At 46.6% G+C, this 16295-nt stretch overlaps 1 protein-coding gene across 1 annotated transcript in view; it reads right to left on the reverse strand.

Annotated features, from left to right (window-relative positions):
* The window catches only part of Adamts16 (ADAM metallopeptidase with thrombospondin type 1 motif 16), a 99946-nt gene that overhangs the window by 6761 nt on the left and 76890 nt on the right, over window positions 1-16295 (reverse strand). The window contains exons 19-20 of the mRNA XM_042695198.1: window positions 686-887; window positions 335-529 (exon numbers count right to left, since the gene is read on the reverse strand). Coding sequence (XP_042551132.1) covers window positions 335-529; window positions 686-887 — 397 coding nt within the window. The remainder of the gene's footprint in view (window positions 1-334; window positions 530-685; window positions 888-16295) is intronic.

Below are 16295 nucleotides of genomic sequence, written 5' to 3' on the forward strand. Positions count from 1 at the left end.
GAAGAGGAGACTGAGCCTGGACAGTGGAGAAGGACGAAATATGGGGGGGTGCTCACTCTGAAGCCCAGCCCTGACCTGGGACCAGGGAGACACGATACAGCCCAGCCCTGACCTGGGACCAGGGAGACACGATACAGCCCAGCCCTGACCTGGGACCAGGGAGACACGATACAGCCCAGCCCTGACCTGGGACCAGGGAGACACGATACAGCTCAGCCCTGACCTGGGACCAGGCGGACACGATACAGTCCAGCCCTGACCTGAGACCAGGCGGACACGATACAGTCCAGCCCTGACCTGAGACCAGGCGGACACGATACAGCCCAGCCCTGACCTGGGACCAGGCGGACACGAGCCACTGCAGCTTCCGGGGCTTGTGGCAGCGCCTGGGCAGACAGGCCTCCTGCGTCTTGGGCTTGAGCTCCGGGTCACAGGCGGTGCTGGGCAGCAGCTGTGCTCTGGCAGCAGGGTTGGTGCTCTTGCACACCACAGTCCTCTTCCTCCACCCCTTCCCGCAGGTCCGAGAGCACTGCCAGAGGAAACAAGGTCAACTGGAGACGGCTTCCACAGTCCATGGTGGGGGGTGGAGGAGGCAGACCCCACCAGCGTCCACACAGTCCAGTCACCTTCGTGGCCAGTGCCTACCTACACCCTGACCCCACCCCTGTCAACCCTGCCTGCTTACCTCCGCCCAGGGCCCCGTGCTCCACGCGGGTGGGCAGCTCTGAGAGTTGCAGGCCTGGTGGCTGGAGGGCGCAGGCTGGGGACACCGGCTGGCGGGGACGGGCTCCACGTGGTAGCGCGCTCGCTGTGTGCACCGCACGGGCCGGCTCTGTGTGCCACCGCCGCACGTCCGGCTGCAGGCGCTCCAGTTCCCCACAGACCAGCTGGAAGGGGACAGAGGAACCCACGTGAGGAGAAGCTGGGTGTGCTGGCTGCCGTCTGTGGAGGGAGGGCTGAGGTTCCAGCCATTGCTTCCCATTCCGCCCAGAAGTCTCTCCCAGGCCCTGATGGCTTCCACGTCCTTGATGAATCTGCCATATTCTTCCTCCTGCCAGCTTCTAGGCTCACCTCTCCTGGGAAATAACCCAACTGAGAGCAGTAGGTTTGTTCCCTCTCAAACTCTTGAAGAATAGAAACTTCAAACACAGACAGAATAAATACACCCAGCATCAACAACCATCCTCTGTTGATTAGTAACTCTAACCAAGGAGCACGATCAACTGACATTTTAAAGTCAAGTCTGGATATAAACATCTCAATATACACCTACAAAAGATAAAACTGGTTTTTCTTAAGCAAAACATAACCGTAATACCATTATGACACCAGAATATAAGAATAATTTTTAAAATACCATTAAACATTCGGTTTCAGGGGGCTATAGAGCCAATGGGAGCTGTAAGTGGGTGTGGGAAGTACGACTGGATGATGTGCATTGAGAAAACTTGATGCCAGTGCAAAACTGCTGGTGTGTGTTTGCCTGTTTTGGAGCAGAGACAGCAAAGCCACAGGATCCTGAGTGTGTGACATTACACACACATCCTGTCTCTAGACAGGATGAGGCTCTGTTCTTTTGTGTGACTAATCTCAACCCCATCCTGCGATCTGGCTATCCACCTCCTGGAATGCACCCTTTGATGTGTCGATGGAAACCTCCTCAGCTAACACGACACTTTCCCAACTGAAAGCTGAGGACCAAGGACGCTCAGGAGCTCACTCAGCCTGTCCCCAGCTCACTCTCTCTCTCTGGACCATCTGGATAGCTAGAACAATCCTTTTCTCACTATTGAAGGGAAATGTTGATTGACTGATAGAAGCAGCGCTTGGTGTGTGAATGACCAATGATGTTTGTAAGTGCCTCAACTGATCTCCTTGCTAAGCCAGAATCCAAGTGAAGCCCATGCTTCACGCATGTCCACGGAGCCCTGTCTTTCATTGACAGATTCTTCCTTCTAAGGCTGAATTGTCTGTTCGATTCACTTGTGGTAGAAGCTAGCTCGTGATCGCATGGAGTTTCCCTAAGAAGCTTTCCAACGCTCTTCTGTCCATCTCTGTGGTGTCCTTCCATACCTCCCTCTGTTCTCTACCAATCCTACTAAGTAGTAGATGGATTCAACTTAGGTTCAATGTGATTTTGTGTGACCACTGATAAAGGTATTATAATGTATTCTCTCCCAAAAAGAGTCACCTTCCTTTTTGGATTTTTAAAAATTAATTAATTAATTTACTTATTTATTGCTGGGCCTGTGGCTTGAACTCTCGGCCTGGATGCTATTCCTGAACTTCTTTTGCTCAAGGCTAGTGCTCTACCACTTGAGCCACAGAGCCACTTCTGGCTTCTTCTGAGTACTGAAAATAAGAATCTCATGGACTTTCTTGCCTGAGCTGGCTTTAACTCACGATCCTCAGATCTCAGCCTCCTGAATAGCCAGGATTAGAGGATTACACCAGCACCAGGCTTCTGATCATCTTTCCTTCCTTCTTTTTTCTTTGGGGGGGGTCTGGTCGTGGGGCTTGAACTCTGGGCCTGGGCGCTGTCCCTCAGCTCATCAGCTCAAGCGAGCACTCTACCACTTGAGCCACAGTGCCACTTCCAGTTTTCTGGTGGTTTATTGGAGATAAAAGTCTCACAGACATTCCTGTCCGGGCTGGCTTTGAACCATGATCCTCAGATCTCAGCCTCCTGAGTAGCCAGGATGACAGGTGTGAGCCACCAGCACCCAGCTTTCCTTCCATGCTTTAGAAGTTGTTGATGCTTGATAAGTGTTTTCTCTGACAGACACGTTTTGGTTTTCTTTTGTGAGTATGAAAACGTCTCTGTGCACAGTGACACTGGCAGGGGGTAGATGGTGGGAAGGAAGGGCAGCCAAGTCCAGAGAAGTTCAATCATGTCTGCATCTGCTGCTTTGCAGCAGCCCATCCATAGGAAGGTTTTGTGCGGGAGGGAGGGTCTCCGCCTGGGAGATCTACATGACCAAATAAATAGAACACAGCTGGCTGGAGGTCTTGGGTTCCAGGTAGTGTCAGTCATGGGTGCTCTGAGAGGACCTGATTTTCAGTCTCCACTTACTTCTCTTCTAGTTCTCTCCTAGTTCAGTTATGTTGGAATGGATACAGTTCATTATCTCCAGACTAGAACTCTTCAAAACTTCTGGGCTTCCTCACACCTTGTGGGAACCCAGCATGGAATCAGGCAGGATGCATAGATGTCCTACAGGCCACATTTCCAGTGCAGGTGTGGTGGGGAGAAAAAGGGGCTGGCTGGGAGCCTCTGATTTTCATCAACTGTGGTGGTGTGGTGTCCTCTGTCCCACGGCATTTCAGAGTAAGAGTCAAGGCAAAAATGGGCTCGTCTATGTTCTGAAGTTAAACCGAGGTCTGGAAGAGGCTCTGGGTTTGTCCTTCGGCTTCATGATCTCCCAGGCAATGTGACTCTGATGGTCACATTGGGGTTGCGAAGCAAAAAGAACAGAGAAGAGAATACAGCATGAAGGTCCTGAGGTCTCAGAGAAGCTCCTATGAGGCTTGGAGACGTGTGTGAGGCTGAAGCAGGGAGTCCCAGCTTGCACAGACTTCGAGTCAAGAAGGAAACAGACGTACAGTTTCTACCTATGATAAACAATGGCCATCTACATCACAGCACGCTGTGAAAACCTTTAAGTTGTACTTGTACAGCATATTGAAGAGCTGCAAAGGCAGTATGTCTAAAGACATCCTTCACCTGAGTTCGCACTTGAGGGTTTCACTGTCACGACTCCAGTGAGTGTGCGACATTTCTTGATCACCATCATCCTCTTCCATTCTCCTTCCTCTTCCTCTCCAGCTCCAAACCACCTCATCAAGTTGCTTAGTGCAAATGTAAGAATGACTGAGGGCAGATAGCATAGGCAGTTTTTTCTTCGCATTAAGATTTAGTATCTAAATCAAGCACAGAGCCTGTGTAAACACTTTTTCAGTGTCTCTTACCATTTACAAGATGGACCAAAGTATAAGAAAATAAGTATCTAAAGGCAAAAAGAAGGTGACCCTGCTTGGGAGGTCCTAGGCACCCTAAGTTGTCCCAGGGCGGCCTGTGTCCTGTCTGGTAGGATTTCTGAGCCCAAATATTCACTGTCTTCCCAAGGGATCCCACAGGGCCATTAACATCAGCAACGTTAGAGCCAACTTTTAACTCCCCAGTTGTGAATCTGGACAGAGGGGGACACAGAGGTCATCTCAATAGAAGTCATCTCCCCCCAGACTGCCGGCAGGGCCTCCTTAGCCCTGTGACCTCAAGCTCACCTGCACCACAATAGTTGTACTTAGGTTTGTCTGGAGAAGCCTTGAGCTGCTTTATACCAAGTATATTTCCCGAAAAGATACTATGGTGCTATGAAGAAAAAAAATTGTGAAAATATTGTAAAGCAAATTTTATACCCATAAAAAGCAATATAAAGGTGACAGGACTCAGCCCACATCAACTGGAAACACGGTTCTGGTTTTCCGTGTGGACACAATGAGTGTTCTTTATTGCCCGTCACAGGACACAGCCTCACTGGGGAGCGTGGCTGGAACGGCTCTGGCCCACGGAGCCTCTGGGCTGCGCTCCTGCCACCTCTCTGGGCCTTTGGGTCTGGTGTACATCTCCTCCCACACCTTACATTTACAGACTTATAAATTACACTCAGGGTGTCCACACATCTGGCTGCTCTCCACCTTTCCACGGTGCCTCCCTGAGTCGTCTATTTTAGGCTGCTCCTACCGGGCTGGTCCATTCTCTAGCCTCTCCCAACTCTGGGACATTAAGAAAACCTCTAGAACAAAGACCAGATCATTCTGTCTGAGGAAGGGCCTCGTATCTGTCCTACTCTGAAGGAAACATCTACATTCTGGCTCAGGCCAAGTCCAAGCTCAGGCCAGCTTCCGTGATGATGTCTGAGGGTCCTGTGCCTCACTGTGCTCAACACCTAACCAGGAGCCCCAGCGGTAACTGCTTCAACTTTGTCTTCCCATTTCTACCAGTTAGAACCAAACAAGAGGCTAGTATTCCCCAAGTAAGTCTGGTTCCAAGACAACTCAGAGGACTCAGTCTCCTGCTGGTGGTGGCTGCCCTTGAACTTGGAGGAGCACAGCCCTGTCCGTCACAACGCACACCTGTAAGCAGCCGCCATACCTCAGCACTCAGCCCTGATCGAGCTCCAGAGAGGGGACGCAGGGAGCAGGAGAGAGGTGAACAGCCAGCCAGCTCTCCCGTTTACTCCCGGGTGCCTCTTGAGCAACCCCATGAGGCGTGTGTGCCCTTGGCTCTCAGACATTGGTGCCTCTGCCCCGGTTCTCTGAGAAGCTGCTCCTCGTCAATCAAGCCGTCCTTGTGACCCTTCCAGTGAGCTCCACTGACCCCCTGAGACAGTCCCCCAGACGCTCTCCCACTCACCCAGGGATCGGAGGCCTGTCACTCTGCCGCACCCTGACTGGAAGGGTTCTGGCAGACAGCACCTTCACACGTGTGAGTCCTCTGGGACACCCCACACTTGTAAATGAAAAGTTTCCAACCTAACGGTTCACGTTTCACCATAGACACGTGCATCTGTCAGTGTACGTTAACACGTTAATTTAAGAGGGTGAACCAGGCCAGAGGCCGAAAGCCCCACAGCCAGGCTCAGCAGAACTCGTGGGAAGGGGACAGAGAGGGGAGGATTTCCTACACTCACGCACCAGGTGGTCCACAGCTTGAGACTCCCCTTTCCCAGGGGCGGCCTGGGGATGTGCTACCGGTCTGTGTCACTCCCCTTCCCCAGGGGCGGCCTGGGGGATGTGCTACCGGCCTGTGTCAATAGGTATTTAGTCAGTCTCCTATGGTCCCAGCAAGTTCAGTGTTAGAAATGAAGCTGGGGGAGCGGGGACCTCAGGCACCACACGAGCTGCAGACAGCCAGGGGTGGCAGATGGGGTTTGGCCTACGTATCCTAACTGCAGGTGCAATGCCTGCCGAGACCCCAAACCTTCCAACCAAAGCAGCACCACAGAGATGACATCACGACAGCCGTGTTCTCCCAGCGCCCCTACCTCCTTCTCCAGCGGGCTCACAGATCAGCACCTCGGCCCTCTCTCCTGGGAGAAAGGCTCATGTGCCCTCCAGCCCTGGGCTCCCCATCAGAACAGAAAGCTCACGGCTGACAACCGGCGGGAGAGGAGCCGAGGCCCACAGACCAGGCCTCCGTGTACAACCCGACTCTTCATTTTCTTGAACCTCGGAACGTTACACCGCTTTCTTTGCCTTGTGAAAGTGAGGGAGCACTTTACAATGAACCAGAGGCAGAATTGTTTTCCTCTCTAAATGCAAGATTTCTTCACAGAAGAAAGCAAAGCCAAACGGCAAGGTCTCAAAGGCTGCCTCCAAACAAGCCGCCGTGAGTGTCCGTTTTATGACCTGTGAGAGGCAAAGCCTATGCAGAGGCTACTTCTATCAGCAACTGTCCGTCTCACTGCCCCGTGGTCGATCCTATCCTGATGAAAGATCCACAGAGCTTCATACACAGGCAGACAGGGAAGACGGAGGTGTGGGAGAGACACAGCCCTATTTCAACAGAAACCCTTCATCTGAAGCTTTCTTTCTCTAGAACAGAGGTGTTGTCGTCTGTTCACTTAAACAAGAAACTCCGCCTTGTAAATTTAGGGAAACCACAAGGTCCCAAATGAAGCTGCAGCTACCGTGGGGGTTCTCTGTAAGGCCATGCAGTTTCCATGGAAGACTGGTGAGCGATGCTGAGGGTTGAACTGGGCGGAACAAGCAGCCGTGATAAACCTGGCACCGTGGAGGGAGTCTGCCCTTAGTCACTACTTGGTTTCTTGCTCAGTACTCCGTGTTAGTTGCCTTTTGGCTCAGATGGCATTGTCTCCACCCAGGCCTGGAGATCTCTCCAGCCTTGCCAGCCATGGGCACTCACTCTGCCTGAAGCCGTGGCTCCCCGTGCTCCTCCCTGCCTCTGGAGAGCACTCAGTGGTGATGCCTACCACATACAGACATGGGAGGACGCGAGGCTCAGGCTCCTCGTCCCTGGATACCAACTGCCTTTTGCTTACACCAGCAACTTTCAGGCTCCCTCATACCCTGCTGAGTCTGCTTTCAAATCTGTTTATGCCAACTGAACGTGTCATTGGAATTATGTAATATAATTAGATTTGGTGTAGCTCTGTGAAACATGAGCATGCAAACAGAGAAGCTTGTTTCTAAGAAAATGAAGTTGTGTCTTGGGACTGACTCAGAGGAGAGCAGTCATTAGGCCGAGTGCGGTTGAATTAGGTGTGGCCGAGACAGAAGTTTAATATGGTGGAAAAAATAAAAACTTGCAGTGAGTTTTCCCTGGGACAAACGGCGTAAGTTTCACTCTTCTTTAAAGAAACACACATTGAAAATCATGTGCTTTGAATAGATTCAAAAGAAGTTATGATTAAGCGATTCAAAAAACCAAAACCAGCCAAACAAAAAACCCAAAAGTGAAAAACAAAAAAAAGTGAAAAACAAAACAATCCAGGCTGCTAATTGAAAAGAATTAGTAAACGGAGGCACACTGATGTTTTAAGCAGAAATGAATGTTCAGGCTCTGGCTACATTCTGTAAATGGCTTTCTCTGTCTGCTTTTTCTGCAGTGAGTGGAGAGCAGCTGGCCTCCCACACCTGGCAGCCACTGCTCAGAGCCTGGAGCCATCGGACTCACCGCCAGCCCCCCCCCCCCCCCCACCGCCTGCACCTGTCCCAGAAGCAGGCTACCATTTCTGTCCCAGAAGATCGTACGGCTGTTTCCCCATTGCCCAGCAAAGGTGCTCTCTCCTTTTGCATGCACACGCACGTGCACGCGCGCGTGCACACACACACTCACACACAGTCACAGACACAAAGGTGTTCTTTGGTAAAATATCAAATCCCTAATATTTTCTTTTTTGATTCACCAAGTGTCAACAGAGCTACACTCAAATCAGGGGTTTTTGCTGTTGTTGTTATTGTTGTTTTTAAGTCAACTCTGGCCTGTGACCCTGGCTGCAAGGCTTCCCACAGATGACTTTCTGGGGTCTGACAAAGGGAAAATTCCCAGTTGTATGGAATGGGAGGAGAATGGCTGATATGGTGAATGAGGCTCAAGTGCTACAACCAGGGTCAGGGAAAGCATGCTGCATCTTAGAGACAGGACAGGAATGAAAAGAAAGCCACAGCAAGTGAATACCTCTGCAGCACATAGAAAATGCCAGAGAGAGCTCTAAACAACTTTAACCCACCCAACACCCTGGGGGTGGGGCCACTGAGTTCCTAATGAATGAAGGATCAGATGCAGAGATGCTGAGATCCCTGGCTGGACACCCGGGCCTCGGTGGTCTGGTGCACACAGCCGGAAGTGTCCCAGAGAAGAGACCCAGTCGGCTGATGTCCTCACTCAGCTGCATTTATTCCTGCCACAAAAACATGACTTCTGAAGGCTGGGCGGTGGGCTGGAGAGCATCTAAATGAGGATGAGACAGAAATTTACCTTGCTTAGCGAAAAGTGCACACGGGCAGACATTCTGTGGACGTACATATCTTAATTGGACAGTTGCATGTTTTGTCAGGCTTGCGTGTATATCATGCACAGAGAAGCTCAGCATCCACTATTCTAGGTAAAAGTTATGTGGCTTTCAATTATGGCTCGTTAGTCACATGGAGCAATGCTTTGAAAATTTATTGATGATTCCATCATCAAGTCAGTGAGAAAACATTGTGCCATACTTTTTACAAGTGATTCCCCCCTAGCCATCACAAGGTCTGGACTTTTTCTAACCTGTGAGATTTCTTCCTGCCTCTCAGGGGGCCTGTTAGGTGTCATTCTTCGTTGTTTGAAATGTATAAACGTCCCACAAGAGACAACTTAATTCATCTCTCAAGTCACTATAAACCTGGGAGGATTTGCCAACAAATAATTCCCATATCCCTTCTTCAGACCTTCTTTTCTTTGGGAAGGAATTGTTTCCCATTCTGTGGTAGAAGCTGAGCTCCCAGTGTGGTTCTTCCTTTAATGACAAAAATTTAAACATGATGATGGCCTTACTCTTCCCGTTTCAGGCTGACCTTCCTGCACCAGGTTCTTAGGCATGTCTCCTGAGTTTGCTTTTCTGGGGTCTGTGCCCTGAGGTACAACCAGCTGGTTCCTTAGGACTGTGAACTCCTCCAGGGTGAGCACGTTAGGGGATCTGTCACTGAAAGCCAAGCACAAGTTTTATGCAACTGACTGTGGTGGCAAGCAAGCAAGGAATGGGCCTGATTCCGTAGATCTGAGGAGAGAATCAAAGAGCAGACTGGATCCATGTCTTCACAGACCCCAATGCAAGCAGGCAGTGTGCACAATCGCTGTATCCTGCCCTGCGTCTCGGGTATGTTGTCCAGTCAGGTGATAACAGCGAGGAGGAGGCTCAGCACCGAGTCAGAGCTGTGGCCCATGAACTCTGAGCGTCACTTTATGCCAGTTAGCTTGCTGACATTATAGCTGAGGAGTTCACTGCCTTTTTATTTAAAAAATTATAAAAGCGATTGATGATGACTGAATGTTGGTATACACTATACGGACCGCCACAGATGGGTATGGGTGAAGAACTCAAAAGGGGAAGGCAGGGAAGCAAACAGACCCAGGAACACTTAGCGTGCTTCCTACAACATGCCAACGAGACTTGGGATTTTGTAATTATTTTTGAGAACCTGTAGTCTTATCTTCAAAGCTTTCAAAGAGCTGCTAAGCTGAGGTCCAGGTGTGAAGACACCGCCTGCTGTGGACAGATTTTCTGGCCAATAGAAGCTGTCAGGCCAGACCTCTTGCCAAGAATATATAGTTAATGTTTGATGTCACAGTTCTCTCTCTCGCCATAAGGCTGGAACAATTCCGCTCTCTGCAGGAAGGAATTCTCACTGCGGTTCTTTGAGGAGATTAATGGCCTCCAGGCAAGGAACTGACAGAGTTTGTAGGACGATATTTATGTGACCTCAGGGCTTCCATCCCTGCGAAAGTATCTTTTCAGATGCTTCACACTGCTTCAAGACACCTGGAGATTACTTTTTTGCTGTGTGTTGAAGTTTTGCCCATCAAGCATGTCTTATATGTTTCAGATATTGAAGGGTTACAAAAACTTATACTTTAGGTGTTCACTTAGATAAATAATGAATTGCAGTTTCCGTTTCATTCTTTGGAGTCAAAAATTTTTCTATGGAAAGCTCCAGGCATTAAATCATAAATGCTATTGAATGGATTGTGCTGTGGATGTCACAATTATCTACTGCTCTTAAAGAACCAGGTGCAGGAATGGGAAGTGACAGGTATCTCATTAATGCCATTAACTGAGTTAGAATTGAGAGAGTTTAGTAGTGCAAAGAGTCTGATGATTCAATGGTATTTATATATAGGACACCAAAAAATGAGCTGTTTTGTGTTTAATTTATTCCACAGATGCTTGTCATTCTACCAATGAGTAGGCTAGTGAAGCCCCATGTTTAAAGATGTCATTATCAGGTTCAGCTGGTTTCAGTGACTCAAAACGGGACAGCAGCCAACCAGTATAGTGGCGATGATAATTCATTCCGAAGAATCATCTGCAGAATATAGAAACAGCATCCGGATGGCCCAGACAGCACTGTGATGTCTCTCTTTAGCTGCCAGCATGACATAAGGTCTGCACATGCACAAGTGGCCCTCAGGGACTACATTAGTAGTCACAGACAGGGGACGTAACCTGGGAAACCTGCAGTAACTAAAAGATTCTGCAGTAACTAAAAGATTCTCCTGAACAAGAAGAGGAAGGAGGCCATGGGAATGCTAGGCCTGGTTCGGGGATGGCTACAAGTATGCACTGTGACTCTTCACACACTATCATCTACCAGACAGTAAATGACATCCAACAGGATGCAAAGACCTAATTGTCCTCAAGAAATAAATGTATTTTAAGTAGAAAACCAATACATTAAGACTCTGAACAAACTGTCAACAGTCTGTGTTGTTCCATCCAACACCCTAATCTCTCTAGGTTATTGAGCTCCAATGATGCCTGTAATGTTACCTGATGTACAAGGCTCACAACAAAATTATTGTATCCACTGTAGAGATAATGGAACTGAGGTTCAAAGATGCTTCCTAATGTGCCCAAAAGTATAGAGAAGCAGGTGACAGAGTCTGGCTCCTGTCCATAGCCTGAGGCCAGAGGCCAGCACCTGTTCTCTGGACCATCATGAGACCCACAACCAGAGGAACAAATGGGGTCACAGTCTGTAACCCCTGGGGGAATGCAGTTAGCTGTTAGTTCTCGAGAACCCTTCCCTAGCATGCTTCACCCCAGGAAGAAAGGCAGTATCATCTTCACAGATGATAATGCTCCTGGAATTCCAAGTGCATGTCTTGGTAACTATAACACTGCATGATTTGATGAATGTACACCATGCTGATGACTAACATCTGTCTAAAAATTTTCTCCTCCTTTCTTCTTCCTCCTCCTCTTCTCCTTTCTTTTCTTTTTCCTTCTTCTCTACTTCCTCTTCCTTCTCCTCTTCCCTTTCCTTCTCCCTCTTCCCCTCCTTCTCCTTTGTCTTAAAGCTTTTCATCTTCTCCTTCTTCTTCTTGGCGATTTTTGGGAAAGTAGTGCCAGAGAAGCAGTACAGATTCCTTTCCTCAAAAAGCCAGACGAGTAGTTGAACAGATCTGAATAATACAAATGAAATTTTTACTCATGTTGCAGACCATCATGTATGGTCCATAGTGCCGTTGGAGAGGCACAGCCAAGGATAGAACCAGCACTGGGAGTCTACCCTACATGTCTTGTCTACATGATTTGGACAGACATCTCTATACTTTCTACAAAATACCATACAAAAATATATGCAACACTCAGAAACTGAGGGGAGACTGATTTCAGCAAACATGATTCACAAAATAGACTGTTAAGAAATGTAAGTGAAATGGACACTTCTGTGAGCATATCACTAAGAAAGACAGAATATGACAGGGCAAACGTGACATCAGGTGGGTGAAGGAGTAGAACATCTCGTGTATACCTAGGAAACCAATCATCCTTTAAGAAACAAAACCCAACCTCAGCCAAACCAAAAGAAGCAACAACAAAAACTCCCTGAGATGCATATCCTCCAGCTGGGAGAAGCTTTGTCTTTCAAACTGAGGAATGAGAAAGCCTCAGTGTCAGAAGTTTGGCTCAGCCTCTTGAATCATTTGAACAGACCACCAAACCTACACAGCCATAGTCAAGATTATGAAACAAATTCACAAGTTATAATTATGGAAGAACACAGTTATACAAAAGAAAATAATATTGAAACTGAACTGAACTGAAAAGCTCGTGAACAGCTGTCAGAAAGGCTGGGATCTTCACTGAGGTGAAGAGAGCAGAGCAGGACGGAGACAGACAGGAGCTCCTTGCTTCAAGTGGCCTCACGTGCTCTCTATGGACTTAGTTTCATTTGTGAAGATAGAAAATATATGCTGATGTCTAATTTTAAATTGTAGAGATAAGTATAGCAATGTTAGCAATATATATTTTCTAAATAACCAGAGGAGAAAGGAGAAAAAAGACAAAAGCACGAAAAGAAAGTAACGTTGGAAAAACATGAAGTACTTAAAAACAAAATACTTAAATAGGAATACAGGTTGACCCACTATAATAATGAGATATATGAGACACTATATTGAAAACGAACTTTACAATTTTGGCGGAGGAGCGGCGGGAGTTGTGGTGGGAGGGAAGGGATGGTAGGGGAAAAAGGAAGGAAGAGGCAACAATGCTCAATAGGAAATGTACTCATTAACTTGCTCATGCAACAGTCATCCTTCTGTGCAGTATTTTCACAATAAAAAATGTACGAAAAAAAGTCAGGAAGAAGCTAGATGAAAGAATTAATGTAAGACATATTGAAAAACAGCACACAAATGATTCACACTCTAATCTTATTAAACATACGCCAAACTATAATGGAAGTACCATCACATTAAAGCTACCTGTACATTAAAGAATACACAACAATCCACTAGGATTGCTAGGATTGCTCACAGGAATGCAAAGATGGTTTGATGCATTACAGACCACATACAATTTGGCTCAGAATGAGGATATGCTTTACTTGAATTCACAAATTTAAATCATGGAGCTTACTCTTTTGAGCAGTGGCTATGCAGAGAGGTGCCTCCTTCAGTGACTTGCACTGACATAGGTTCACACAAACACACAGGGATTCAGTAGACAGCAATTTTCTTTCAATCTTTGGCTCTAGTGAGATCTCATCCTTTGCCTCCAGAGCCCAGGTCTCTGGTGATGGAGGAGGCTGATCAAGGACAACTCACAGAGGCTCTTCAGCCCCAGAGCCTGAGGCTACAATGTCCTGGGGTTCCTGGAGTAGGTGTGGGGTTTCTCTACTCTGTACCCAATGTAGAACATCATAATCTCTTGAAATATTCCAAATTCACAATAAAAGTAATTAGTTAAATGAAGGCATTTTTGAGGAGGTAGAAATAAGCAGATGTTTGCCTATTATGAAAAACAAATACAAATGCAGTGGGCAACACTATTAAATGAATGGCCACACTTCATAAAATGTAGACAACATTCTAATTCTGCTAAGGGACAAAAAGAGATGTATTTTCCTGTTTCTGTCGAAAAACTTTCCATTGCAGTTGAATATGATTCAGGGGTAGGAGAAAGGGATAGACTCTAGAGGAGACCAAAATGATCATTAATAGAATATAAAATTAAAAACAGAGCGTACTGATAGAAAATAATATTTTAGTGCTTGAAGCTCATGTTTTATATTTCAAAAGATAAAACTAAAATATTGTGATACAAAATTTTTGTTCATGTTACTAAAATAAAAATATTCAGAAAAATATGTACATACTCATATTCATTTAGGTGAGTAAGTCTATGAACAATAGCCAATCAAGAACCAAATAGAGTATTAAAGAAAAAAATGGGTTCTGATAGATTCTAGGCTTTCAAGATTCAATTTTGCCTAAATCAATCTAAATGCAATAAGATTTTCATTGCTGAATTTTAGCAAACTTTTGGAGAATGTCAATTACAAGATTATAAAGTCTATACATGAGAAACTCACGCCCAACCTACTGGTGAAAAGCTGAAAGCATTTCTTCTAAAATCAGGAGCAAGGCAAGAGTGTCTCCTCTTCCCATTCTCATGAATATAACATTCATCTGGAAAAACACATTCAAGAAGAGGATCTGGGAAATTCTGGGACAACATTGGTGGAAGGTGAACTTTCCCTGCCAGGGAACAAACATGCCAAAATGCTGCTGAATAGCATTGCTGATGAATAGCAAGTGTGAACAGAGTGAGTCAGTGAACAAGAGAGGAGCCCAGAGCAGGCAGCCAGGCCTTCCCACAGATGTATTTAAACTGTGGTAAAGCTGGCTTCCCATGTCAAGGCAGAGAAATTTTAGGAAATGGTGTTGGGACAGACTGTTAGGCATTATTAGAAAAATTGAAGAAACCTACATAGGATTCTTTAAATTATTTCCTAATCCCACCATACCAATTCAGTAAAATTAGGAGTGTGAAACACACTTCCTTATGGATTCATTCCAAAGGTACATGGCCATCTGATGTGGTTCTTAGGTACTTTTCTCCTTATACACTTTCAGTGCCCACCTGCCTCAGTTTCCTCATCTGTATTACATGTATAATAGTAGCATCTACTTAATGAGACTATTGTAATGACTAAAAGAGTTACCCTCTCATTTGTATATGAAGTAGATTAATATGAGACTATATTTTTGTATAATTTTTCACCTTTATTTGAATAGGTTCAGGTTTTGTGGGCTTAGAGACTGTATAATTGATGATTAATTCCTGTGATAATACCCCTATCACTATTAGGCCCTCTGGAGCCCAAAGGATGCCCTTAATGTTAATTTATGTACACTGACATATGTATATGTCACTGACATATGTATATATACATATATATGTATATATATAGTATACACATACACACACACACACACACACACACACACACACCCTGGACTATTTCTTTTCTCAAAGATTCACCATTCTTTAGGATCTGAAATGATTATCACTGACTATAAGAGAAACAGCCAGATGGGCACTTTCTACTATAATTGGTATCTCTCAATGTCAGTCATGGACAAGGAGGACTCCCGGTCCACTTGAGACTGAGGTCTCTCTCCAGTTTTTTTTTTTTTTTTGGTCTGTCATGGGGCTTGAACTCTGGCCTGGGCGCTGTCCCTCAGCTGTTCAGCTCAAGGCTAGTGCTCTACCACTTGAGCCACAGCGCCACTTCCGGCTTTTCCTGCATATTGGTGCTGAGGAATTGAACCCAAGCCTCATGCATGCTAGGCAAGCACTCTACCACTAAGCCACCGCCCACTCCCTCTCTCCAGTTTTATAAGTCTTCCAGTTTTAAAACCAGAGATGCTCCAGACAGTCTGGGATGATGTAGTCGCTGCAGGATAGTTAATGCATTTAATCACTAACGTTCTGAAGATTCCAGTCTTTGTCTCTCCTGTTTCCATCGCCCCAGCTCTCATCACCACTAGTTATTCCCCTGGGTGCTCCATGATGCTCACCTTCTCTGGCCCTCCTGACCCTTGTCTGGCTGCTGTAAGTGACGATACCAGACAGAAGTGTTATGCTTACACCTGGAAGACTTGATACGTTCCCTCCATTTCTTTCTCAAATTCCAATGCATGCTGGCAGAGCGTGACCTCCGTGGGATGTGCGTGACAGGTGTTGGGGTGAGCAGTACGAGACCTGAGGGCTTCCTCTCTTCTCTCCAGAGGTCCGGGTGCACCCTGGCCACCCAAACGCCCACATCGCCAATGCATCATCTCAATTCTATCTCATTATATCCTCAAGGACAGAGCAGAAACTAAAGCTGCCTCCTGCCCAACCTTATTCTTATTCTGGTCCCAGGGACAGCTTACTTTAGCAGGGGACAACCAACATCTCAGAGATTCAGTGTAACAAATCTGTAGGCTAATGATTAAGAGATGTCTGAATTAAGGCATAAGAGACAGTGCAGTGCAACCTACCATCCAACCACTAGACACCTTTGACAGGAAGGGAATCTACAAGTAGGGAAAGAAGGAGGAAGGAAGGAAGGAAGGTAGGAAGGAAGGAGGGAGGGAGGGAGGGAGGGAGGAGAGAGACTATAATAACTAACTACAGTGTCTTTAAAAAAGAAGAGAATGGTTGGGAGGTATGCAAGTGTATACAAATGTATTAACTGAAATATGGTAGATTCAAGGGAGAACTTAAATAGTGTAA

Source organism: Dipodomys spectabilis, unplaced genomic scaffold (genome assembly GCF_019054845.1).
Source record: "Dipodomys spectabilis isolate Male_0828 unplaced genomic scaffold, ASM1905484v1 ptg000179l, whole genome shotgun sequence".
Classification (NCBI taxonomy): domain Eukaryota; kingdom Metazoa; phylum Chordata; class Mammalia; order Rodentia; family Heteromyidae; genus Dipodomys; species Dipodomys spectabilis.